The sequence below is a fragment of the Orcinus orca genome, chromosome 4 (genome assembly GCF_937001465.1).
Source record: "Orcinus orca chromosome 4, mOrcOrc1.1, whole genome shotgun sequence".
Lineage (NCBI taxonomy): Eukaryota > Metazoa > Chordata > Mammalia > Artiodactyla > Delphinidae > Orcinus > Orcinus orca.
The window spans coordinates 135,170,431-135,198,107 of NC_064562.1; the positions used below are offsets into that span (position 1 = coordinate 135,170,431).

At 34.8% G+C, this 27,677-nt stretch overlaps 1 protein-coding gene across 3 annotated transcripts in view; it reads right to left on the minus strand.

The window, feature by feature from the left end:
• Positions 1–165: 165 nt before the first annotated feature.
• Positions 166–27,677, minus strand: part of BBS7 (Bardet-Biedl syndrome 7) — a 44,475-nt gene continuing 16,963 nt past the window's right edge. For 2 of the 3 annotated variants that reach the window (XM_033419348.2, XM_004265097.3), the window contains 12 exons: positions 25,940–26,070; positions 21,907–21,991; positions 21,059–21,161; positions 19,219–19,411; positions 17,924–17,998; positions 14,870–14,935; positions 10,483–10,622; positions 8,297–8,461; positions 4,984–5,093; positions 4,758–4,861; positions 4,483–4,606; positions 564–2,684 (listed from right to left, as the gene is read on the minus strand). In XM_033419348.2, the coding sequence (XP_033275239.2) occupies positions 2,551–2,684; positions 4,483–4,606; positions 4,758–4,861; positions 4,984–5,093; positions 8,297–8,461; positions 10,483–10,622; positions 14,870–14,935; positions 17,924–17,998; positions 19,219–19,411; positions 21,059–21,161; positions 21,907–21,991; positions 25,940–26,070 (1,430 nt within the window). In that variant the 3' untranslated portion in view covers positions 564–2,550. Of the gene's footprint in view, positions 301–563; positions 2,685–4,482; positions 4,607–4,757; positions 4,862–4,983; positions 5,094–8,296; positions 8,462–10,482; positions 10,623–14,869; positions 14,936–17,923; positions 17,999–19,218; positions 19,412–21,058; positions 21,162–21,906; positions 21,992–25,939; positions 26,071–27,677 lie in introns of those variants that run through there. The other variant, XM_033419347.2, reaches the window with a different exon arrangement.

Genomic DNA, 27,677 nt, shown 5'->3' on the forward strand with positions numbered 1-27,677 from the left:
CCCAGCCTTCTGCCCTAGGACCTCCAGTTAGCTTGACTGACTAGTTTCTCAAGGTATAAAATCTGATCCGGCCACATACTGGCCTGGTGGTCTTGTTCAAGTTATTCAGTGTCTCCAATTCTCAATTTTCCTATCTGTTAATTGGGAATGATATCTACGCGTTATACAGTTGTCGTTAGTATTAAATAACGTGCATAAATCATTTAACACGCTGCTTATGTAACTGATATAATATTGACAGACTATAATGTCATCTTACCATTTAGGTGTTTCTTCACAGTCTTATGCTTTTTATTTTTCCTAATGAAGATGCAATTAATTTAAAGTGCCACCTTGAACTACTGTTGATATATGTAACAAACAGTAATGTACTACAAGAAATTCAACTAGACAGTCATTAATTTTTATCTCTTTTTTTCCCCAAGGTGTGGCAGCCGACAAAAAGCTCGGAGTAAAATTCTAGTGACCTAGATATAATTATGTGTTCCATTTAGAAATGAAGGTTGTTTAAACATATTAAAAACAATATGACCTTATAAAAGTAAAACTCTCTTAGCAATATGTGCCTTTAACAAATTTTCACATTTAATATACAACAAGGCTTGCACATAACTAATAAATATAATGGTATATAATTAAGAAGCACTGTTGTTTTCCAACAAATTCATAAGTGTGCCCTTCTTGAAAACACACAGAATAGTTTATTTTCTATTGTAATCCTTATGCTATTTTAAACAACCTTTAAGTACAATATTCACTTGAATATGAATAAAATATGAATTAAGATTAATGACTTCCATAGCCTTAAAGTCATATTTCCCTCCATTTATGATAAAAAAGAAATCAGTGGATATTAGTGCAGGAAAATCTAAGAAGCTGTCACTATTTCGACACTATTCACATGTAGTATACTTGTATAGCCCTACTGGTTACAGCACATCAAGTTAAGATCCCCCCAATCTGTGCAAATTCTGCTGATTTCCCTGGCCAACTCAAGTATTTTACAAACTGAGCATGGGTCACAAAACATTACCAAGCAACAGCAAAATCAATTGTAAATCAATCTCAATTCCTAAAAAAAATTTATGTTATTTCCCCTGGTTGACAACATACATAGTAACCAGAACGCAATCCAGGCACCAGAACTTGGGTTCCACCTTTACAAAATAATAGCATGTCCTCTTAAACACTTAACCTCACTGAGAATCAGTTTTCTTACATGATTTGACAAAATAATCAATATATGTTGTCAAGATCAAATGAGGAGGGACTTCCCTGGTGGCACAGTGGTTAGGAATCCACCTGCCAATGCAGGGGACACGGGTTTGATCCCTGGTCCAGGAAGATCCCACATGCCGCGGAGCAACTAAGCCCCTGCGCCACAACTACTGAGCCTGCGCTCTAGAGCTGGCGAACCACAGCTACTGAAGCTTGCGTGCCTAGAACTCATGCTCCACAACAAGAGAAGCCACCACAATGAGAAGCCCTCTCACCGCAGTGAAGAGTAGCCCCGGCTCGCTGCAACTAGAGAAAGCCCGCACGCAGCAGTGAAGACCCAACACAGCAAAAAAATTATTAATTAATTAATTTAAAAAATTAGCCAAAAATAAATTAAAAGAAAAAAGATCAAATGAGGTAACATATGTAAATACATTTTGAAAACCGTAAAGCAGTTTATACATATGTGTGTTAGCTTATTAAATATTTGAATATATTTTTATTTTCCAAATAATAGTTCTCGATTATTAGAAACATTATAATTATTATAAAATAATTATTTTATACAATGATTGTTATAAAACATCCACTTGAAAAAAATTCATTAAAATCCTTTATAATCATTCCACTTGTTTTAAAAATAAAAATTCTCTTTATTTTAAAAAAGTTCCATTTGTCCTCCTATCTCTCTCTCTCTCTCTCTCTCTCTCTCTCTCTCTTTTTCTCTCTTACTCCTCTTCCTCTTCCTCTTTCTCTGCTATGTGAGGACACAACAAGAAAGCAACCATCTGCAAGCCAAGAAGAGAGCTCTCACCAGAGCCCAACCACGCTGGCACCTTGACCCCAGACTTCCAGCCTCTAGAACTTACGTGGACCTCTCACTGCCATGGCCTCTCCCGCTGCGGAGCGCAGGCTCCGGACGCGCAGGCCCAGCGGCCATGGCTCACGGGCCCAGCCGCTCCGCGGCACATGGGACCCTCCCAGACGGGGGCACGAACCCGCGTCCCCTGCATTGGCAGGCTGAGTATCAACCACTGCGCCACCAGGGAAGCCCTGAATGCGGATCTTGATGTTTGAATATGTTTTAACCTTGCACGATGTCTATATTAACAATATATGGGTTGTTTGATAAATAAATATTTTAAAAATTAAAAAAAAGTTCCATTTGTCAAAAAAAATAGAAGCATTACTAAAAAAAAGTCATAACATATATTTTTAGATAATATTAAAAAACGCACTTGAAATAAAAGTATATACAGTTAGCTTGCAATTCTATTTTAACATTTTTAATTTAAACATACAACTTCTTTGGAACTTTACCTTATTTATATTTCATGCAGCATCAAAGAAAGCAATCAATGCATTTTGGTCATAACTGTCCAGAATCTCCAGTAAAAGAGGCACTTTGGTTTTTACATTGGTGCCTTTGAATTTGAACTTATCTATGAAAAGATCGGTGATCATGCCTATAAAGAAAAAATGTTAATTTTCTGTCATTGATTAATTCTATTAATGACACATTATTTAATGAAAGTAAGCGACTGCTTGAGAATCTATTTCTAAGCACCTGTAATTCCATTATTTAACATACAGAAATCTGAAAGGATTGATGCATCAAAAAATATTTGGGGGGGATTTTAAGGCAAGTTTCAAAATATAAATCATTTGGCTAATAACCCTCTTAACAATTGGCTATAAGCTATTAATTCAGACAATCAACTGCTGGCCAGTTTTGAACTGCTATTGGTATATATAAAATTACAACAAGTGGGTTTTTTTTTTTCCACCAGGCTGACCATTTTGACACAGTGTAGACATATTCTGTTCATAACAGCTTTATCTGAATTAAAATATCCCATCTATATGTTGACCATTCTTAGGATTTGACTTGAAGGCAAATATTTCTAGTTTCAAAGATCTGGGCAAATTATTTCACCTTTGAGTTTTTGCATATATATAGTGGGAATAATTCAAGCTATCAATCTTTTATCCAAAACTCTTGATGCAAGATGTGTTTCAGAATTTTTCACATTTTAGGAAGATAATAAAAGGAATATACCATATATATGGCATAATACCCGTGGAAAGTGAGTGGCAGCATCTGATAACAAAACATAACATTTCTGCAACAAAATATATGAATATTCATACTAAGTGGAATAAAAAAACTATAAATAACCTCATATCAGTTTAAGTGAGGTTTTGTCATTAATTCAGATCAAGTCAGATTTATTGCCAAATGATTTATGAACAAAGTTTTTGATTTCAAAGCTCTCTGGACTGTGGAATTGGTGATAAGATATGGTGGTTCTGCACCACCCATCTTCTAAGTTGTAATGGGGATAAAAGATCATGTGTTTGCCACATAGTAAATATTAAGATATTAGATATTATTGTTACCGTTTATGAGCAAGTCTCTGGGCATAAAATAAATTCATTAGGTAGATCTTAAGGATCAATATGGACTGATGATACCAACTGACTCTACAGAAGACTCGGCACAGTGCAAACAGCTTGCATTTGGGGGCAAGGAGGTTCTAATGAAGGCTTTGCCACCACCTACCTATGTGACAACACATTCTTAAGCTCAGATTTCAGTTTACAGATGTGAAAACCAGAGATAACACTATCTACCTTGCTGAGCTGTTGTAAGGATTAAATATCCCCCCTAATTATAAAGATGTTATAAATAAATAGGCGTGCTATGCACAATAGGTCTTACATAAAGATCACAAAAAATGTTTCCTTAAGCTGTTCCTTCCTTCCTCCCTCTTGCTCTTGCTTGTTCAATACAACTGTGAAACATTCAACTTCTCAGCACCAAAGCAGAATGAGTTTTAAACATAAACTGACACAGCACATATATACCCCCTATTAAATTTTGCATAAAAATATTAAATGCTGCATTTTGATATTTCAGAATAGCAATAAAAACTGAAAATTATTTGTGTGAAATATAGCCTAAATTGTAATGCTTCATAGGATACATTCATTTCACACTGGGTTTCTTCACATATATAGATTAATTCATTGCATTAGACTTATTTCACTTCTTAATATTTATTTGTATTTTATCTAGTAAAAATATTAAACATTAAAACCAACTTGACAAAATAAATATATTGGGCAGTACATGGGTTGTTACTGGTTCATGACTGCTGTAATCTTTGCCTGTCTCCTTCTGCCCAGCTTCTCTCATGTGATCCTTTGCAAACAGCCAGTAGAAAAGAAATATGACAAGGTATTCTAGAATAGTTCACTAACCATAGAGTCTTTCAAGATGTGCAGGTTGCTTTTTGTATTCTTCCTGTAGGTGATCTGCCTCTTCTAGGATACAGCGATATTCTGGTATCAGAAAGTTTGTGTTTCCCTCATGAACCTGCAATTCCTTATTTAAAATTAAAAACAGAAGCACTTAATGTTCAAAATTTAATCCAGTGTAAAGTGGATTTAAAGTGGAAAACTTTAAGGTCTTTACAATTTTAGAAATCCCATCACAATAAAATAATGATCACGAGTCCCGTGACACAAATACTTACTTTTAAAGCATCAATTAATTGCACTTTCTTAGCCAAAAGCAACTGGTACTCCAGCTTTGGGTGGATTAGCTTTAAAGTGTGTTTGACTGATACTTCATTTATCTCTATAAGAAGTTAAGTCAGGCACAATTAGATAAGTCACTTTGATCAGGAACATTCTTATTGTAACAACAACCCCCCCCAAAAACAGAAAGAATGATTCTTTTTTTTTTTTTTTTTTTTTTACCGTATAATATGTTGAGGTTAATTTTCCTTTTTGTAGCTTCTTTAGAGAGCACATCTTTTAGGATGGATATAGTAGAAATGTTGTCAGATTTAAAAACTCCTTCACCTTTTCTATAAAATTAATATTTTTAAAAGAACAGCTTTAGAAGGAAATACATCCAATAAATACATATTTTGCAAATAGGACCTTGTGTCTAGACTTCATTTAATTTTAGATTTCTTTATATACACATCTCATTATTAATGTAAAACATATTTAAACATGTAACCTTTTACTGTTGTAGTGATTCAAGTTCTAAACATAGTTGTAAAACTGAATAAAAGATGTTAGACACATGCCTCCGAAAGATATGACAATTTATATAAGTTCTTCATTTAAAACAACTTCTTTTCATTTTCACTAATAAAATTTCCAATAGCTAACCCCTATGTATATAAAATGCATTTAGAATTGCCTGCTTTCATATAAGTTTTTTTTATGTAATCACATAAATTACAGCATGACTATATGCTTCATCCTTAAAAGAAAGCTAATATCAAACCTAAGAGTAACATCTTCTGTTCTTCCATGCCCAGCATCCATTGCCACTTCTTACGTTCACAGGACCCTTCTTTTTCTTTATGGAACCCCTCCTTCTCTCTCTCTCTTTCTCTCTCACCCTTTTCAATCCATATAGTTTCATTGGCACTGGCCCCAACCCCATTTCTGGGACTTCAGGAGGAAGTTTTCAGCAGCGTATTCCATACCCCTGAGCACAGTGGTTCACGACTCAACGATGATACTCAATCCTGGGACTTTTATTGGAACTAGTGGGAAAGAAAGGCTATGGTAGCTGAAAAGATATAAAGCTGGATGGAGCTGTTGGTGGCCACCATGGCACTACATAGGAAAGCCAAGAGAAGACAAAAACAGCTGAGCAATGGAAAGGGATAAAGTCTTGACAATATCAGTTAAGCCACTGATCCAGTTATGCTTGAGGCAGACTACTGCTAGTCTTTTAAGTTATATGAACTAATAAATTCCTTTTATTTGGTTAAGCCTGCTTACGTTTGGTTCCTTTTTATGATGACCAAAATTTTCCTAATTAATATATACCATCTTTTACATATTCAGTGTTGCCTTTTTGTTTGCTTTTATATTGACTGCTTTTTTTTTCTTTTTTTCTAGAAAGATGAATAATACACACTTATTTTGATCCCAATTATGTATTAGAAATCATGAGATTTTTTTCACTAGTCTTCAATTTTAATTAATAATATTTAACATTAAATACTTATGCAGTACCTGGCACTGCGGAATGACTCACGTGGTTTATCTTCCTTTAAGCATCACAATTCAGTGAAGTAAGTGCTACTATTTCTATTCGTCAGAAAAGAAACTGAAACCCAGAAAGTTAAGTAATGTAGCTAAGAGCAAATAGCTCGTGAGTCACAGAGCCAGATTCAAACCTAAGTATGTCTGTCTCCAAAGTACACGCTTCTATACTTCTTCCATATATATGTATTTTATGGAACAAAAAACCTTTACTGTGTACCACTATGTTCAAAGCCATGTGTTAGATACTTGGAGGATACATACAAAGTTAATTAAGAATAAACTCTGCCCAGAGCTTACAATCTGATTTACAGACAAGCTTACATAAAAATTATTATATACTTCAAAAAAATAACAATAAAAACCTAAGGCAGGTAAGAATAAAATGTTATGGGAACAGAGAATAGAATCAAGGAAGACTTAAAAAGTGTACCTATTGAGTTGGGCCTTGAAGAATAAGTAGAGTTTTGACTATTAAGGAAAGAATATTTAAAGACACAGAATGGTAAAAAGCAAAGGTATGCTATTATAAAAATATGTAGTATGCCAGGGGCCTGTCAAATTGTCTGCTATGATTAAAACGTGAGGTTCGCTGTGGTACTTCAAAACTGAAGTCATGATTCCAGGTTTACACAGGTAAGATCCCCTGGAGGGTACAGTGAAACACCCCCATAGAACTGATGCTAAAACCAATTAGATTTCTGGAGAGTTCTTGGTCCCAAAGGCTATATTCAGAGGTAAAATTATGTGTTCACTGTTGTTTCCAGAACCTAGCATGGTAAAGTCTCAGCTAGGAAGCAGAAAGTAGAATACCTCAGTAAACTGCTTAGGGAGAGAAGCTTTAAGAGACAGAGACAGAGAGAAGATAAGAAACCTCCTCCCCTCCAAACAAACAAAATCAAAAAACAAAAAACAAAAGATCAAACAAACAAAAGCAACCTACAGATGTGAGAGAATGAGAATGCAAAAACCTTGCAGAAGTATGAGGGTACAAGCTCAAAGCAGATGTAGAGAAACCAGCCTTACCCAACACATTCAGAAAAAGAACAAAGGAGAAGGAAATTTTAGCCTCTACTATATTCAGAAACAGAAATTAGGGGAGCCTATGGGAGATGAGTAGGGACTGACAGTGAAGGGGGCAGGAGGGCAACTGGGAGCTTGAGAAGAGTGTCAAGGAATAATGACCTTCACCTCAATGTGGTCACTTCAAAAGCCTGCACGTTCTAAGCTCTCAAGTTCTTGAGCCATTTCCTATTTTTGCATAAAGAAATTCAATGGTAATTCTTCTTGTAATTCTTACTGGAATTAGGATAAATGTTCAAATCAATTTGGGAAGGACTTGCATGTTTACATTGTCTTCATATTGATAACTATAGAATATATTACTCCATTAAATCAACTCTTTAATGTCAATAAAATTTTAAAGTTTTCTTCATGAAGTTCTATGTATTTCTAATAAAGAATATTCTTACAGATTTTACATGTACGTTTTGTTATTGTTATCGCTGCTCTGAACGAATCTTTTTAAACAATTTATCTTCTAACTGGTTATGGCTGAGAATTGGAAAGGTATTGCTCTTTCATATTCATCTTTAGTCAATAATTTTTTTTTTTTTTTTTTTTTTTTTTTTGCGGTACGCGGGCCTCTCACTGCTGTGGCCTCTCCCGTTACGGAGCACAGGCTCACGGACGCGCAGGCTCAGCGACCATGGCTCACGAGCCCAGCCGCTCCGCGGCACGTGGGATCTTCCCGGACCGGGGCGCGAACCCGTGTCCCCTGCATCGGCAGGCGGACTCTCAACCACTGCGCCACCAGGGAAGCCCTTTAGTCAATAATTTTTTAAACTCATTAATTCCATTTGTTTTTCAAAGATTCTCTTAAACAGTATAGTTTTTCAATCATATTATTTGCAAATTATTACTGCCTTAAAACTTATGAAAATTTAGAAGTTCCATTTATGTAAAAAACTCATGTGAACCAGGAATAAGTTTTATTTACCTGTAGGTACTTTCAAGTTGTGTATCCAGGAAGGTGTTCTGAAAGTAAAATGTCACACATTCTCCTGCTGGAGGTTTTTCAGGAACTTCAGGCAGGCAAAAAACCACCCAAGAGTGAAGTTCCGCAAAACTGAACTGGCCTGTCAAAGTCAGTGTATTCATGGGTCTGCAATTAAACAGTAGAGGTACACATATTTGTCTGGGAATACACAGAGGTATTATATGTACTCAACACATTAAAAAACAGAATTTTGCAACAGTAGTTACGAATAGAAAAGCAGCCATTTAATTTTTCTCAGATTTATCTTACCCATCAGAGAAACATTTTGATTTCAAGGGAAAAAAAAAAAAGAATGCTTACCTATACCTGTGCTTTTAATATTCAGTTAAGTGACATAAATAGCTTGTTTTCATTATAACATGCCTTCACAAATACAATTCAGTTTACTCAGGTAAATTCCATTTTTTAAAAGTTCATCTAGTGTTTATATTATAGGAACTACAAAACATAAGAATCTCCTAAAGGAAAAAATCAGCATAATGTGAAGGCAAAGAATTGGGTTTTTAAGTAAGATGGACATGGGTTTGAAACGCTAGCTGCACGCCACTGGGAAAGTTAGGGAATGATACCTTCTATTTTGCAGGGATATGGAATTAACTTTCTATCTGCAAATTACACATACACACAAAAGGTTGAAAACTAAATCAAATAAATTTAAAATAAATCAAATGGATAAAGAATTAAGAAAATGCAAGTTTATGGAATTAAAGGTACAGAAAGAATTTTAAGAGAATACAGAATAGAAAGGACTTTTGAGATTGCCACACCAACTCTATTTGCAGATGAGAGAACTAAAGCCCAGAGCTTAAATTATTTTCCCAAAGTCATGTAGGAACAGATATCAGGCTATAATCTGAGTCTCCTGAGTCCCAGTTTGCTGTTCTTTCCAGAACACCACGCTATACCTCCTTTAACAACTCTGACTTTTAAGCAGGAAGACACCCTCAGAGAATCCATTCTCTTTAATGTTTTCCCAAAACCTTCCTTAGGAACTTTTCTCCTTACATCTTATTTAAATTACATACCTTTAAAATTACAAGCTGCAATAGAAAAATACATAGGCTTTGGCCTCAAATCTTCACTCTGTTTCTCATATCAACAAGTTACTTACTTTTCCAAACATTACTACTTGTTTTGCTGTAAGACTTAAATGGTAACACCTAAGCACTGAGCACAATGCATGGCACAGGGCAAGTATTCACTAATTGTTCATTTCTTTCCCTTCTTCATTTAAGGCCATGGTCTCTCATTTTCAGAAAAGAAAGTGAAAAACTATAACCAGGAGGATAATTAAGTTGGAATGGAAGTTAGAAATAATAGGGACTATCACAACTAATTGCTCTACCAGTATTCCCTGAGGTGAAGTAGAAAGGAAATATAATGTTTGAGGCTAACACAATAAGGTCCTGTTTACAGAGAACTCAAATGCTAAACAGTATTTTCTCACGATAGATGTTTGAGACAGAGAACTATTACTCTACTGATTTCAGAATGGTAAATATATGAGAAAGATAGGAAAGTCCAGCTCAAATCAGCCTCTAAAAGAAGACAAAGACGCTTACGTCTATTAGAAATAATACAGGTATCCCCTGCTTTTTGAAAGTTCACTTTATGCCACTTTGTTTTTACAAAAGGCCTACACGAGTGCCTATTTTCGGTAACCAAGAGAAATCCAAAGAGGATTTTTGCTTTTACCAAGAAAAGGTGAAAAGCAAAAACAGCCTCAGCGTTTGTTCTGCAGCGGCTGTTACCGAAGCAGCAAGTACCCCAGCAGCACTGAGAGCGGCCCCGCCGAGTTCCTTCTCCAGGAACTACACTCATCAGGCCACATAGCTTTGAACTGTCTGTGAGCATCTGTGCTTTATCCCAATTTATTTTGAGCATCCATTATCAAGATGTGTCCTACAGTAACTGCTTCTTCGCTTTATGCTACTTTGGCTTATGAAAGGTTTCATAGGAACACGCTACTTTCAGATAGCGGGGGAAACCTGTACATAGCATTTAAATATTTATTTAATTTTTAAAAAGCACAACTAGCTACCAGAATTTACACTACTAAAAGAAAAAGCAACTTTATCTGCATCATGTAATATCCTAAAAATAAACTTCTCCCTCCTTTGTCCTACCTGTCATGATCAATAAAGTGAGTTCTTTGATGGAGTGAAAGGGGTTTGATAAGGTACTGGCGGACCTGACATGTTTTGGGTTGAATTCTTGGAGTCACATATGCTTGAAGTGTGCCATACTGGCCTTCAATTGAGCGAATCTGAACACAAAAGAGGAAAGAAAATAAGAATAATCTGGCAACATAAAGGCTATCTTTAAAATGTTCAACACAAGCAAGCAGGCACTCAGACCGTAATCTCTTCTGTAATATGCTGAAGGAAATAAGGACATTCTATGAAACAAGAACTTTTTACCTCTACCGTAAAAGAAAATTTTAAAAGATTTTGGAAATCAAAAGCAAAATTAATCCATCTATGAAAGTCATCCCCACCACATATTTTTTAGGTCTGTCATTCCAAAAGACAGACATTCTCACACACCACCCTATCACATCTAAAAGTGTAGGTGTATAATATATTGTATAAGATTCACATAAAAAAATGGTTAAAATTTAGATATTTTTGTTGAAGGGATAAGTGGGTCAATAACTAATACTTCATTTTCTCAGAAATAGGGGTATTATAGCATATGGCTATTGTTATAAAAACCTACTGACAGAAAAAAAAATGTTTCCAAGAACTTAATTCTTGACTTTCTATGAAAATAGAGAAGCATACTCACAATTTACTTATGACATATTTGGATTAGGAAATTCTTTTTAAGCTATTTTGAATATGGCTAGTTGGATATCCTGAGAATTTAAAACACTTACAGAAAACCCTAATTCATGAAATTATGAAGACCTAATTTTAGGAGTTAGAAAGCAGTCAAGTTTCTCCCTCCTGTCCCTTTCAGCTCTTCTCTGTTCCAATTCATGAAGTGGATTGTAGTACCTGTTGTATTACAAAGGCAGCTTCTCTAATCTAACTGATACATCAGCTCATACTTTTCCTGGCATGTGAGGGGGGAAAAAAAAAATCAATGTTTTACCTAAATGGGAAACATAAATAAAAGTTTAAAGCAAGATTTTTGCAAATTTTATACTGAAAATATTGTTCTGAATGGGAAGAGAGAAAAGATAAGGAAAAGAATAAAAATACAGAAGGAAAATAAAAAATCGATCTGATAAAGCTATATTTTAGGGTTTCTTTTTAAAGGGTAAGCTTACACTAACACATAAGTTTTTTCACAATAAGTTCACAATTCCTACAACACGGGGAATATAGCCAATATTTTATAATAACTGTAAATGCAGTATCAACTTTAAAAAAAGAATATAATTGTTCATAATATTAAGAAAAGTCATAATGCTTTCTCTGATTATGTACTTCATATTCATTTTTTAAAAATCCACACAATGAAGAAAAATTAGGATTAACATGTAAGTAATCTGAAATTCTACCACCCAGAGATGATCATTATTGCTATTTTGATAGTCAACCTTTCTTTCATACATCTCTCTATGCAGATGTACAAAAATAAATGCATAACTTCACATGACTAAATTCTATTTATATCATAGACATCTTTGTTTTTATTTCTAATAACCAGATTTTTCCCTTATCTCTGCCTCTCCTAATACCATCACCTCCTTCCCACTCCCATCCCACCCATACCTTCCCCCTATTGTATGACCTATCATATCAGAGAGGTATGTTTCTTTTTATACATTTCTTCATATTATAGATAATATATATATATACATATGTAGGACTTTTATCTGCATTTTGTGTTTTTCACGGAATTTGCTCCATGTTAACAGGAATTGACCAACTCATTCTTTATTGCAGCTCTGCAATATTCTATGAAATGGATAAACAGCTATTTATTCAAACATTAAATTACTGAGTGTTCACTTTGGTTCAACTTTTCTGCCTCTACAAACAATGCTGCAGTTAATTATATACATATCTGTGTGTACAATACTGTGATTTTATTGCTATGAAATAGATTCCAACAAATGGGATTATAGCCTATTTTACCAAAGTAGCAATAAGAATTTTTATTTCCTTCAGCTATGATTGAGAGTGTCCTTTTCCTCATCCTGCCACCTGGTAATTCTGCTTTTTCAAAATTTTTGCCAATCTGTTAGACAAGCGGAAACTGATTTTTGTTATTTTGAGTTTCCCTAACTGATAATGAGGTAGAATATGTTCTTTTAATATTTGTTAGCTATTTTGATTCCCTCTTCTGTGAACTGCCTATCCACATTGGCCTATTTTCCTAATTGGGTAGTCTTTTTTTTTTTTAAGGAACAAGATTCTTTCTTTCTTTGGCTGCGTTGGGTCTTAGTTGTATGTGGGACGTTTCATTGCAGTGTGTGGGCTCAGAAGTTGTGGTGTGTGGGCTCTCTAGTTGTGGCATGTGGGCTCCAGAGTGCATGGCCTCAGTAGTTGCAGCACGCGGGCTCTCTAACTGTGGCACACAGGCTCAGTAGTTGCGGTGCACGGCCCTAGTTGCCCCGTGGCATGTGGGATCTTAGTTCCCCAAACAGGGATTAAACCCTCGTCCCCTGCATTGGAAGGTGGATTCTTAACTACTGGACCACCCTGGGTAGTCTTTTTAAACAACTTATAGGCAGTCTTCATATTCTGATATTTACCCATTATCTGGAAGACAGCTTCTTTTTGAAAATAACTAGGTACTTAATTCATCTGAATTTATCTTTTATAATATATGGCATAAGAATCCACTTAATATTCTTCCAGATGGATACCAGTTGTACCAATAGCAATTTTTATTTTTTTAATTAATTAATTTATCTTTGGCTGCATTGGGTCTTAGTTGCTGTGGGTCTAACCACTGTGCCACCAGGGAAGTCCTACCAAAAGCAATTTTTAAATAAAAATAGTAATTTAATAGAATTTTCCCTATCTAAAAACGCTGGGCATTAAATTCCCATAAATATGCGCTGGGCTATATTTCTAAACTTTATTTTGTTGTGTGACCTATTTATTTAGGCCTTGTAAATACCCCACATTATTTTTATTATAGTAGTTTGATAGTACATTTTACCATAGGGCAAGATAAGTTCCACCTTTTCTCCTTTTTCATAGTTTTGTTGGCTCTTTTCAGGCATTTACTCTTTCCTCTGAACTTTAAAGTTATTGTATCCAATTTTAAAAAAGAACATAGGTTTTTAATATTTTTAGGCCTACTTCCTAATTTATTGGCACAATCTAGCTCAGTGAAGGTAATCTAAATGTTTAATTAGGTTACATAAATATGCTGAAGTATATTCCTTTAGAACTTATACCAGTTTTCAATTTTTCTTTCAAAATACATGAAAGGGAACTTATACAGATGAAAATAAATTGTTTAGAAAAAAATTACATTTTAACTGGAACTTCCTTAACCAGATATGAAAAAGTTATTGTGCAATAGCATCTCTCTTGATAAAAGCACACTCCGAGTTTCAGAACATCAGGAAAAAGTTATAGTGCTTAATTTTTGGATCATAAACATATCAAAAAAATTTTTTTTTAAATTTCACACTAAAAATTAAATAACTAAAATAAACTTGTATGCTACAATCAGTATTTAATTATAAAAGTGATTATGTTAGTAAATTGCAAAAGGAAACTTCAAAGATTTTCCCTGGAATAGTTGGTAATGACATCACTGGAATGCAATCAGAAAAATCCAGATAATAGGAAAATATAGGGCAAACGCTCAGATACTTCAATAACCAAATTACCTTATTTGGACCATGATTGGATCAAACAAACTAAAAAAAACACTACACTAAACATTTGATAATACTAAGGAATTATTATTATTTTTCTTAGGTGTGATAACAGTATTGTGGTTATGTTTTTAAAAAGAGTTCTTATCGTTTAAGTGGAGATATGTATATGCATAACAGATTCACTTTGCTGTGCACCTGAAACTAACACAACATTGTAAATCAACTATACCCTAATAAAACATTTTTAAAAAATACAAATTTTACATAATCACTTAGAAAAAAGAGTTCTTATCTTTTAAACATATGTACTGAAATATTTACTAATAAAATTATAAAGTATTTCGTATTTGCTTCAAAATAATTTGGAATGGAGAGTGACAGCATAAACAGGATTGTCATGAGTTGATCATCGCTGAAACTGGAATCATTACTTTTATGTATGCTTGAAACTTTCCATAATAGAAAATTATAAAAAATATTTCCATTTAGAGGAAATTTAGGATTGGTAATTTTAGAGAACGTGACTGGTTGAGTGCTAACAGAAAAGAGAGTGGTTTGGGCTGAATTAAAACCTAATAGGTCATTCAAAAGACATTATTCCAAAATGCTCATTTCAGGGAGAAATTTAATGCAAAGAAATGATATCATATGTTGCAAGATTTACCAAGGAAAAAAGAAAGTTCAAACTTTCAAGTAAAGGTAATCTCAAACAGTTTTACCTTGAGTTCCAGCCTCGTGGTATTTGCCTGGCACCGATAAGTGGCGAGAAGAAAGTTGTCGTTTGACTAGGAAGAATTCAAAGTTGAGGAAAAGGATGAATCTATGTTTTTAACAATAACAACAGCACCAACAGTAATAATAATATTTATTTTTACTGAGCACCCATCATTTGGGTGGGACCATGCTATGAGCTTTATGCTTATTCCTACAAACAACCCTATGTGGTAAGTTTTAACAGATGAAGAAATTGAGGTTTGAAGGGTTAGGTAAATTTCCTAAATGCCAGTAAGTAATAACACTGGTATTCAAATTCGTATCTTTAAGACTCTAAAGCTCAGTGTTCTTTCCATATTAAATCTCTCCAATAACACTTTAAAATATTAATTGTTCTCTCAAAAATTTAACTGGTAGTGCAAACTCCTAATGTTTTTATTATAAAGGTAAAAACATCAATGTTCAGTGTTGAATGTATTTGATTTTCACACATACTTATAGACAACTGAGAAATATCTCATCTATGCATTCCCAGCAAATAGCATAGTGTCAGGTAGGCTGTAGGCATTCAACACGTTTGTTGAACAAAATTGGAGAGGTTACTTCAAGTATGATAACTTCTTAAAATTGAATAATAAACTACTAAAAACAGAAGAGTATATCTGTGTGCATGAATTGCAAAATCAGACAAAGCAACATGAACTATTTGATATGAAATTTTCAGGCACTGCTATTTCCCTATTTTTAATAAATACTGAAGAAATAAAAAGAATGCTAATGTTAAAAAGAAAATTCAAATGTTTTAATTTCAAATCATTTAAACTCAGCAAACACAGAGGATCAGTCAACTTAAAAATAAATATACTTGTGTGTAATTAAAAACAAATGTTATATATTTAAGTATTTATGGATAAAATTACATATATTAATTAAAGGCGATAAAATGTCTGGAATTTGGTTTGGGATGGGGAGGGAGAGGGTAAAGAACATAAAACAAGACTGGCCATATGTTAACGTTAGTGATGAGTACATGGAGGTTATTACAGTATTCTTTCTCCTTCTGTATATACTTGAAATCTCCATAAGATTTGTTTTTTAAGCCATCATTCTAGAAAATAGGTTTTAAATTAGTATGAAATACTCATTTCAAAGAATCCTGCAGTGATATAAACAGGTTAATCTTTCACTGTAACTTAGGAATTAAAGATCTGAAGTTCATACTAACTTGATTTTTTAAATGATCATAAAAATGTAGGTCTTAATCCTTTTATGTTTTATTCTCAAACAGGGATGACAAAGCACATATGATAAATAATACAACTGCCATAAAATCTCTTATCAAAAAAAATAGCTTTACTCTGAAATTATTTTGAAAATTATTCCCTAATATAACTATCAACTTCGTTCTTTATCTACTCTTGTTATCCTTCCTTTTTTTTTTTTTGTTTTTTTTCGGTACGCGGGCCTCTCACTGTTGTGGCCTCTCCCGCCGCGGAGCACAGGCTCCGGACGCGCAGGCTCAGCGGCCATGGCTCACGGGCCCAGCCGCTCCGCGGCATGTGGGATCCTCCCGGACTGGGGCACGAACCCGTGTCCCCTGCATCGGCAGGCGGACTCTCAACCACTGCGCCACCAGGGAAGCCCTATCCTTCCCTTTTTAATGCCAGCTCCAGTCACCATTTCCTGCTCTGGCTTGCCTTCTCCAATGCAGCTGCTCCAGACCTTCTCTGAACCCTAACTTCTCTTCAGGAGCCACACCTAAGCTCTGAGATGCTAGTCAGCCAGTACCATGCAGAAAGAAGTGATACAGTAAGCACGTCCAAAAGCTCTGATATGGTCTCATCCCAGGTACTTTGCACACAGTAAGTGTTCAATAAATGTCTGTTGAATGAAGGTTAAGCAAGAGTCAACAAGAAAAAGTGGGGAAAGACAGGCAGATGGAACAGATCATGTTTAAATGTAGGAATGTGTGAAGCTGTAAAGCATTTTCAAGAAATTTTAAGAACTTCAGTTTGGCAGAAATCATGTGCATGGGAGGGAAGGTAGCAGCTGGTGAGAGATTAAGTTGGAGATGTAATCAAGAGCTGAATTACAGAAAGTTTTTTATGCTACAGTGAGGAATCTTGACCTACATGCAGCTCAGGAAATAAGGAATCTTTAAAAGGTTTTGAGAAAAGGAATGACACGGGGATGTTTGTCTTTTAGGAAGGCCTCTCTGGTGGCAGTGCACAGCATAGCCTGGAGGTGACAGGCAATACTGGAGGCACAGAAACTGGCAGACGGGGAGTTCAAGCAAAAGCATTATGAGGGCCTGGAAGGTTAACAGAAGTGCAAATGAAGCAGAGTAGACGTAGAAGAGCAAGGAGGTGGAAATGACAAAAATTAGTGACTACAGCAGCACCCCCCCTTATCTGTGGTTTCGCTTTTCAGGGTTTCAGTTACCCACAGTCGACTGTGGTCTGAAAATATTAAACAGAAAATTGCAGAAATAAGCAATTCATAAGTTTTAAATTGCACACTGTTCTGAGTAGTGTGATGAGAACTTGTGACATCCCATTCCATCCTGTCTGGGACATGAATCATCCCATATTCATGCTGTATATGCTACCCGCCCGTTAGCCACTTAGGAACCATCTCAGTTATCACATAGACCAACCTTCATGGTATTGCAGTGCTTGTGTCAAATAACCCATGTTTTACTTAATAACAGCTCCAAAGTGCAAAAATAGTGATGCTGAAAGAAACACCGTATCATACAGAGGTTCCGTACTATTCTGATTTCAGGCATCCATTGGGGATCTTGGAATGTATCTCCAGCAGAAAAAGAGGGAACTACTGTAACTGGATTTAACAGATCAGAGAGAGGAAGGAATTTAGGACAACACTCCAGTTTCTGGATTTTCTGAGGATAGGGAAAGAGAGTAGAAGCAGATTTTGAGGGAAGGGTTATGAAAGGAAATACAGAAGAAACATCAAACACTAGTAGCATTTACAGGCTTTATACAAAATGGCATAATGGAAATGAAAGCATTTGAAGAATTTTTTATATTTTTACTCACCTCAGAATCACAGCTGCTAAAGCTGACAACAGCAGAATTTTTATCCACATCTAGTAAATCTATTGGAACATCACTCTACAGTCAATATTAAAAAAAAAAAAGGTTTAGATGAAAAACTAAAAATTCTCACAACACATATTTTCTCTAAGGGTTCTCCTTAGCTCTAGTTTACGTTTGTCTCTAAATTTGCCAGTATGAACTCTCTTAACTTGTATTTGATAATATGCACTTCTAGAAAATAAATATAATAAAGAATAAGAGTTATACTACAATGACCTATTTTTTTCTAATTTGGATTAATCAGATCACAGAATTTCATCTCTCATCACTCTCTTTAAAGTATACTCTTCCTACTTTTTTTTGTCAGTGCTAAAAACGTTACCATGGGCTGCAAATAATCATATGACCATTCTTGCTATATCAGTTCATTTTTATCATTTCTTGCTTCACCTGTAACACAGAAAGGGGATAATTTTTGGTCTCCTCCAGAGAGGTAGCTTCTAGGACAAGGCTGTTGCACTGTGTTCTGTGTGAATGGTGCTTCTGGAGTTGTTCAATGCAGTAGCCCTTGAGCTAGCATTACCTGAGAGACATTTCTGCCTCTAAGTTTTAATTAATAATCTGATCTCTCCCCCACATCTTTTAAAACTTTGTCTTCTTCCTCTTTATTCTTTTCTCATTTTCTGATGGGTTTTCCATCTTGCTTATTTTCCATTCATCCTACTATCATCCTTTTCCACTCCCTGAATATCTTCCAATTTAAAGAAAAAATAATTGTTAGGCACCCATACTCCAATGTAAAATAAAAATTTAAAAAAACTAATAATAAAAAAAGAAAAAAGAATTAAATACATTGATAAATGGAGTTATACATTATTATCCCTAAGTTTCACCTTTTGAGATTATCTACCTAGAAACTGATGGTTAATGAGCAGGCTGTATTATTTTAGTAGTTGGAGCTTAAAAAAGGTTCTAATAAGGATATAAAATACTGGAGTTTTCTAAGTCACATCTCTGTTAAGATTCTCCTAAAGGCTAACCAGAGAACAAATCTTTAATGTCCTTTCTAGGTCTTCCTGAAACTTAAGTCCATTGGTCTTTTGTTTAATATGTACGGGATAAATAAAAAATAAAGACATAATTTAAATAATCTATGAGCCAACTGATTAGCTAATGCAAGATTAAGATAAACATTTAAAATCACCGTTTAAAAGTGTTCAATAATAATTAGTGCATATGACTTGTTTGCAAAATAGATCCAGCCATAAAACAAAGAAATTAGACATTTTGCTTACTTGTATTAAGACATTATCTATCGCCGTCTGAACCTCTAAGATAAGGCTGTAGCTGGCATCATCTTTATTTAATGTAAACTTGTCATTTACACTAAATGAAGGTACTGCTGATTTTGCTTTGCTTGATTGAGAAGACTGTTGATATTTCTCTCTTTCCTGTAGTACCTTATATTGCAGATGTTCCAACTCACTCCTAGAGGAAAATATATACAAATTTGTCACCTATAAGTATAAACATTTGAGATCCTTAGAATATTTACAAAAGTCTGAGACATTTACTGCTGCAAAATGCATTTTTATTGGTTGAGTTAGAACTATAACACTAATAGGAACAAAATTTTTACTTCTGTGACTGACCTAATGGTTCCACATTATTTAACTCTGATCTAAAAATTAAAACATCTACTCAGCCCCACACCAGCAATATTAATAAGGCATTGTAAGAATCAAGGCAGGCTGCAAATAATCAATCCTAATACATGAATCTGGTTACAGTCACATATAGCACTAATCAGAAAAGAAACTGATTGTTCTGGGGTAGAGGAACATATTAGCTTTAATAAGAAGAAACAGAACGTGTGAAATCAGTAAACATGTACCTTTCAGTAAGACATTAGGGGCAAAAGACAAAATAAGAAGGCTGCTGAGTATGAATATATTGGAGGCCACAAGGATAATCACGAGCCAGAGGTACAGCTGAAGTTCTACCAAGTGTTGGAGATTGAACTGTGCAGGCATTGCTTAGAGCTGTTCCAGTTAAAGGGAAAGGAAATGAAGTAAATAGTAACTAGGGTAGAACAACATGAGGTTTAGCTACTAGCCCCAACTGAGGGGGAAATGTCTGGGAAGGTGCTTGGAAGGGATTTGTGCACTAAACAAAAGAAAAGATTCATTCGCCCAAGAAATATTTACTGAGTGACTCTATGTACTTAGGATCCGGGTGCTGAATGAACAAAATAGACATAAGCTTCTCGTGAACGTACATTCCAGTGGAATCAGGAGGGGGCTGACTTGGTTATAAATATGAGGTATTGTACTGAGGACATGAGATAGTAGTTCATTAACTCTCCTTGGTGTCCTTGCTGCATGAACATTAGAGCTTTCTCTCTTGGTGACTTTGGTGAACTGGTTTGTGGTGAACTGGTGGTGTGGCTTTAGTGAACTAGTACTTGTGGCGTTTGGTTGCCTCAAAAACTTCTGTAGCCATCAACTACCACCAAAAAAGGATCAGCCCTCACTCCTGAGGGCTGAGGGCTGAAGGGCTAGGGTAAGGAGAATAGTCATTAAAAGTTTCAGCGACTCCCACTTCTTCATTGTATGCAGCAATTTTCCTTGAGGCCATTTTCACAGGACTTGTCAAATTGAACAGGTCATGAAAGCAATCCCTGTGTCTAAGAGAGTCAACATTACTCATTTCCAGTAAGAAAACTTATAAACCAAAGTTACAGACTCAGAAGGGTCCACAAGAGCAGTAAACATGAGAATTAATGAGGAATAGAGCCATCTGTGTTGGTTTCTTTCTAATGTCTATGAAAACAAACAAACAAAAAAAACCACTGTAACTGTTTATAATAAATGAATGAAAAAATACAATTCTTGAGCTAAGAAAAAAACAACATAGAATAAAACATATAAAAAGTGTATTTCTAACTCCAAAATATTAATCAGCACTTACTGCTAATTTTCTCAAACTGATAAGCTTTTATTTAAAAAGGTCATAAACTAATTAAATGTATAATTCCTTCCAATAAAATATACTGCATTTATAAATAAGAAAAAAACAACAATCACACACTTTATGAAATGAAAAAAAAAGCAGCAAACAAAAATCCAAAATTACCGTAACGAAGAAATTTTATTCTGCATCTCCTGATTAATTTTTAGTTCTTCTCCCGGTCCACTTTCCTTATGAATAGGCTCTGTTGTCAGACCTGTAACCCAGCCTGCAGAGATGAATTACAATCGTGCACCGTTAAGTGCTGCTAGTGTTAAAAGAAACCCAAGATACATGCCCCTGTGTCCACCAACATCAACCTCACTTAGTCTTGGACTTATTCCTTTTCAAACAACAAGACAAAACAAAACGCAAAAGAAATCAAGCTAGAAGATATTCAAACCATAAAGAAATTACTTTGGATACCATTTTTGTTTTGCCTGAAATACTGTAATACTACGATTAAGGAAATCTTTCACTTCTCAATTTAAAGTTTTAGTTTTCAAGTATGGAATAAGTCAACACATTCTAGGCAAATGCCAAAAACAGCTGATGAATAAAAGTTGTCTTTCAAAAATGATTTTCATGGCAAGTTAAACTCTCATATAACTATTGTGAGAATACAAAAATGACCTACTCAAAAGCAAGCAAGTTTTATAAGAAATGTACACAGTAACAAAACAAACTAAATTTCAGTAAATATTCTTTTTAAACCAAAGGATATCATTTAATTTTCAAAGATGCTAGAGATATACTAAGTACTTTTAAAAAGTATTATTCAAATATTAACTGTTTTATAAATCAATACACCTACTCCTTCCTTTCTTATTTTTTAACCATTAGAGCTTTTAATGCTGTAGGTAAGAGTGACTTACTAATAAACATTTTAAAAAGCAATCATCAAAAGCAATTTATTAAATTTATATTTTTTATTATTGATTCTTTCTTCAACTAGCTATTACCATTTACCTTACCTGAATATGTGGATACCACGATTTCATCATAGCCATCTTTCCCTACACAACCACCCTGGATAGATGTGACACTCTCAGACAACGTCTAAAATAAATTTAAGATCAAGCACGTCATTAATAAATTTCACAGATATGTGAAATAATAAGCCACAAAACTTATTTTGCTGTCTCCCAACATTCAACATATATTGAATACTTATTATGTGTAGACACTGAGATTGGAAAGGTGAAAATCCTACACAAATGGCTGAAAATTCCAGTGCTTTTTAATTTGGGGAAAGAAGATTGAAAATGATTCATATATTTGTGTGTACCACTCAGCTACAGTAATCATCTAATGAGCAAAATCATTTATTTATATAAAGAAATAAGTTTTTTTAAAAAAATGACATAAGCGGGAATTCCCTGGCAGTCCAGTGGTTAGGACTCCATGCTTCCACTGCAGGGAGCCTGGGTTCCATCCCTTGTCAGGAAACTAGGATCCTACAAGCCACGTGGCCAAAAAAAAAAAAAAAAAAAAATTACATAAGCAAAACTCTCAATACATTTAGTTTATTACCTGAATTCCACAGACCACCTCTCATGTGTTTTCTCCAAATAGTTTTTTAGAAGAATAAAGAAGACGCTAGCTTACATGGAAACTTTAGACAACTTGCTACTGTGGAGACCAAGTTTTTCAGATGCTTCAGGGTTTATATCTCTTTTAAGCAATACTTCCCAAACTTGCCTGACAATAATCATTTGGGTGAGTCAACTAGGAATCTGTATTTTTAACAAGCACTCTAGGTCAGTGGCTTTCAAGCGATTTGGAAAGCAAGCAATAAGTTTCATATTGCAATCTGGTATAATTCACACATGAACATACACAACAACAGATATAACTTAAAAGGTTTGTGTTGCACTCTGATATATTCTAATCTATTCTCTTTCATTTAAAAAAAATGTGTTGGCAACCCATTAATGAGTTTGACCAGTAGCTCTGCCAGGTAATTATTATCAAGCAAGGCCCAGAACCATTGTCCTAAAGGGGAAGGTACAGGGAATGGACACCAGCATTAAAAATGCTAGTTCTCTTCATCCTCCCTGTAAGAGGCAAACCTCTGAGCTATTCTGCAAATCAGGCTGTCTTAGCTGTTCCTGAGCTAATTACCTGAGAGATTCAAGTGACAAAGGTTTGACTATACATTTGCATGAAGTTAGGTTCATAGGTGCATTTTTTTTCTTTTTTTTTTGGCCGCACTGCACATTTTGCAGGAATCTTAGCTCCCCGATCAGGGATGGAACCTGTGCGGCACTGCAAGGGAAGTGCAGAGTCCTAACCACTGGACCACCAGGGAATTCCCCAACAAGTGCATTTTTAACAAGTGTCCCAGTGGATTTCATATACACTAGAATTCTTCAAACTTTTTTGTTCATGTTCTCGCTAAAGTTAATTCTGAAAAAACAAACAAAACTGCATCCATCCCTGTGTACATTTTTAAACTGACTTTCAGATTTTCATCACCACTTTAAATAGTTACAAAGCATGTAATATCTGGAAGTTTTAGAGATTATAATTTTAAAATAAAACTGTCACATAATCACACTCCAATCATACCCAATGAATCTAAATATCAAGACAAATTTATACACACAATTGACTTAAAAATGAAAAAACAAATCGTTCTTTCACAGCTGGAAATTTTACATTGTTCCCTAAACTTCTATTTTCACTCCACTTCCCCCACATATATTTATCTTAATGTAATGTACTCATATGCTTGAAATTCTTTTATACTTCTCTGCAACCAAGAAAAAAGAAATAGAATTTTTTTATCTTCTGTGATTAAAAACTCTAAGAATTAGAAATTTCTATTGTCTAATTATTAGTATTTCACAATTGATCGACAAATATATGTTTTATATTTTTAACTAATAACTAACCACTAAAACAAAATTCTACAGGAAATGTATCTCATGAGACAATAGGACAGTTTTTCCTTCTAAATTATTCATGTACCACAATGAGTATTAATTATATATTGGTAGAATGAGACTGAGTTCAACATCAGTCCTATTCTTTCTTCATTTTCATAGATAGAAGCACTAATCGAGCTTAGTGCCATAAAGATATTGATGAGACTAAAAGAAATTTTGTTGTAAAAAGTTCACTCTATTGTTTAAATATCTTCCAAGTTACATACCTAAAATCATCTGATCTACCACTGAAAATGTTTAATGGTGTATCATCTGACACCTTGATTAGGTCCTCCTTCTATATATTGAAAGCAAAACACTGGAAACCAGCTGACTACAGAAGAATGTTTTACTGAGTCAAGAGTCACACACATTCTCACTTTCTGAGTGGTTTATTGAGTGACTATTAATTATAACTTACTCTTTCACTCACTTAGAAGTACCTTATTTAACCTAATGTACTCAGAAAAAGTTATAAAAATTAAAAAACTGTTAATTTCTACATTTTTTTTGTCAATACAACATTTTAATGAAATTCATTTATCTTATGTACTTCAAGTACCTTTTTATAAAAGTCTTGGAGTTGTAGATTTAGGTAATTCAACTTACACCTTAAAAAAAACAGTCATAGAACCATAACACAGGAGATCATAGACAACATAGTATAGACATGCTTTATGTAAGTAACAACATGGAATGCCAATTAGGGGAACTCACAAGAAAAGACCTTGGTCACTGCTCAAAATATTGGTGAATAAATATATATTTATAAGTTTAAATTAAAATGTGATGTTTAAGGTATGTACGTATTGTCTTTTTATGATCTGCTCCTTAACTCTTTTGATTAACCATCAGTCCAGACTATGTCAGATAAGAGGACTTCTCCTGATTAGGAAAACAATAAAGAGAGTGACGTCATGAATCAAGATGAGGCAGCATATTCGCAGCCTTAACACAACATGGAAGCAGTACCTCTATCATCAGACAAACAGAAGAAAGATTGGGAAGACAGGAATTCTTAGTGCCACACCTGGCAGAGGGGAGACATGCTATGTCATTACTGGGGTTTGGAATAGAAGTCAAAGAGGAAACTTGGGGTCTAAATAGGAAAGTTTCTCAGGGGTTGATGATAAAAAAATGGGAGATCACCAACACAGGATTATTATGTACTTTTAAGCCTAAACTATTATTTGCATCATTAGCAAGGTAACTTTGTGCACCAAAGAAAGATGAACAAGTACAAAATAAATCCAGAAAATAAGTTGTATAATGTTTTTATCCCCATATTACCTAAATAATAATACACTTTATGTACCAAAACATCTGTTATTTACTGATATGCAATTAAAGTAGGTACTGGGAGAAATTTACCACTATTAGAGAAATTAGACAAAGAAAGAAAAGTTCATACTGAGTTGTGGTTTTTTGTTGCTGCCGTTAAACAGCCTCAATACATCATGCATGAGGCAGGATGGGGAAACCCTGGACAGGAGAACACCACTTTATGAAAATGAAAGATTCAGTTTATGCCAGAATGCTTCTCCATGTGACTCTGCACCTTGGGATAAACAAGCTTAATTACACTTAAAATTTGTGAACTAAAAATTACTCTTATCTAGTATTTCTTCTCATGCTGTGGATCTTGGGTGGCGAGAAGTGAAATTGCTACTTTTCCCTCTCAGTTTAAGGATATTTTTGATATTGTCTTAACAATACGAAGTTTATTCCTAAAACCTGATTACTTTAAAACAACACAATCTCATTTATGCTACCTAAACATATAAATGTTACTCCTGTAATCTATTATGCATTATAGAAACTAAGGTAATACATATAATAATTTGCATATACAGTATTTAGAAATCAAATAAAAAAGTAATTTATTGTTCAGCTTGAGGGCAATAGTCATTTATTCAAACATAAGAGTAGTCTAGAGAAGATTTTGATAATGTCAAAGCAGAGATATTTTAAGCCAAACACAAGATTTTAATATATTTCATTTAATAAAACACAAAGTCAGTCATCTCTATAATTGATGAATAATAAGCATATATAGTCCTTTTAAAAGTGAACTTACCTGATCAAATCGTAGAACAGGCTCATTTGCATTATCAAAACTATACACTTCCACCATTCCATCATCTCTTCCAACAAGTAAATCTTTAACCCCATCACCCACAATGTCAAAGCTGTCAATACACAAAATACCTTTAAAAAAGGTAAATGATAAGTTATCAATAAAATTGATATTATAGTAAAAAATATACCAAGTATGAATGAAAAAAAATATATATCAAATCAGTGTAGGAAAAAAAAACTAGGGTAAATTAAAACAACTATAGGGCTTCCCTGGTGGCGCGGTGGTTAAGAATCCGCCTGCTGAAGCAGGAGACACGGGTTTGAGCCCTGGGCCAGGAAGATCCCATGTGCCGCGGAGCAACTAAGCCCAGGCGCCACAACTACTGAGCCTCTGCTCTAGAGCCCGCAAGCCACAACTACTGAGCCCATGTGCCACAACTACTGAAGCCCACACGCCTAGAGCCCGTGCTCTACAACAAGAGAAGCCACAACGAGAAGCCCACGCATCGCAACAAAGAGTAGCCTCCGCTCGCCGCAACTAGAGAAAGCCTGAGCGCAGCAACAAAGACCCAACACGGGCAAATATAAAAAAACAAATAAATAAATAAAAATTTAAAAAAACCAAAACAAAACAACTATAACAATAACTTCCCAATTGAACTCCATGCCTCTAATTTTGACCTGCTTCCCTACAAACCCACTCTCCACGGAGTGTTTTTGTTTTAGTTTGGTAAATTAGATCACATCATACCCCCACTTACAATTTTCCAATGACTCCTCACTACAGTTAGATTAAAATTCAAACCCCTTTACCAAGGCTCGTGAGGACCTACGTGAGTTGGCCTTATTCTACCTCTGTGACTTCATCTCATGCCATACGAACGTATTTAGCCACACTGGTCTTCCTTCTTCTCCTCAAATGAATCGAGTTTACCTCTGCCTCAAGTCCTCTGCCTTTATTTTTTCCTCTTCCTGGACATTCTTTTCCCCTAAATCTTATACATTGTTAACACGTTTTCTTGTCAATTAGATCTCATGCTGTACTTATAAACAGCCATCCAAACCTACCAAGTCAGATATAAATTCCCCTTAGAAAGGTGTAAATTCCTTAGAAAAAAGGAATATTCCCTGACCCGACTGCACTTCTTTGCCTCATACCAAGTACTCCCAAATTCCAATTAATTCCCTACAGCAAAAAACGAAAAATGGATTTCAGCATAGGTTAATGTTATAGATAGACATTAGTGCATAAAAGCCTATCCACCTCAATTTACTATTAGCATATCTTACTTTAAAAATTATGGCAAAAGTATGATAGACCTGCTAAATAAACAAAGAGTAAATAAACATGAGGCGGCTCTGTAAATTGCTAAGTCTGCTATACATTATGAATAAATAAAATAGAATGAACTATATAACGTAGGTTGACCTATTTATCTATCTATCGAACCCACACCCTTGGAAGTGAAAGCACAGAGTCCTAACCATTGAATCACCAGGAAATTCCCAGTATATTTTATTTAAAAATCACTGAAATTCAGAATCTGAATTACATCAAAAACATACCTCCCGACTTCCCTGGTGGTGCAGTGGTTAAGAATCCGCCTGCCAATGCAGGGGATACGGGTTTGAGCCCTGGTCCAGGAAGATGCCACATGCCACAGAGCAACTAAGCCAATGTGTCACAACTACTAAGCCTGTGCTCTAGAGCCCATGAACCACTACTACTGAGCCCA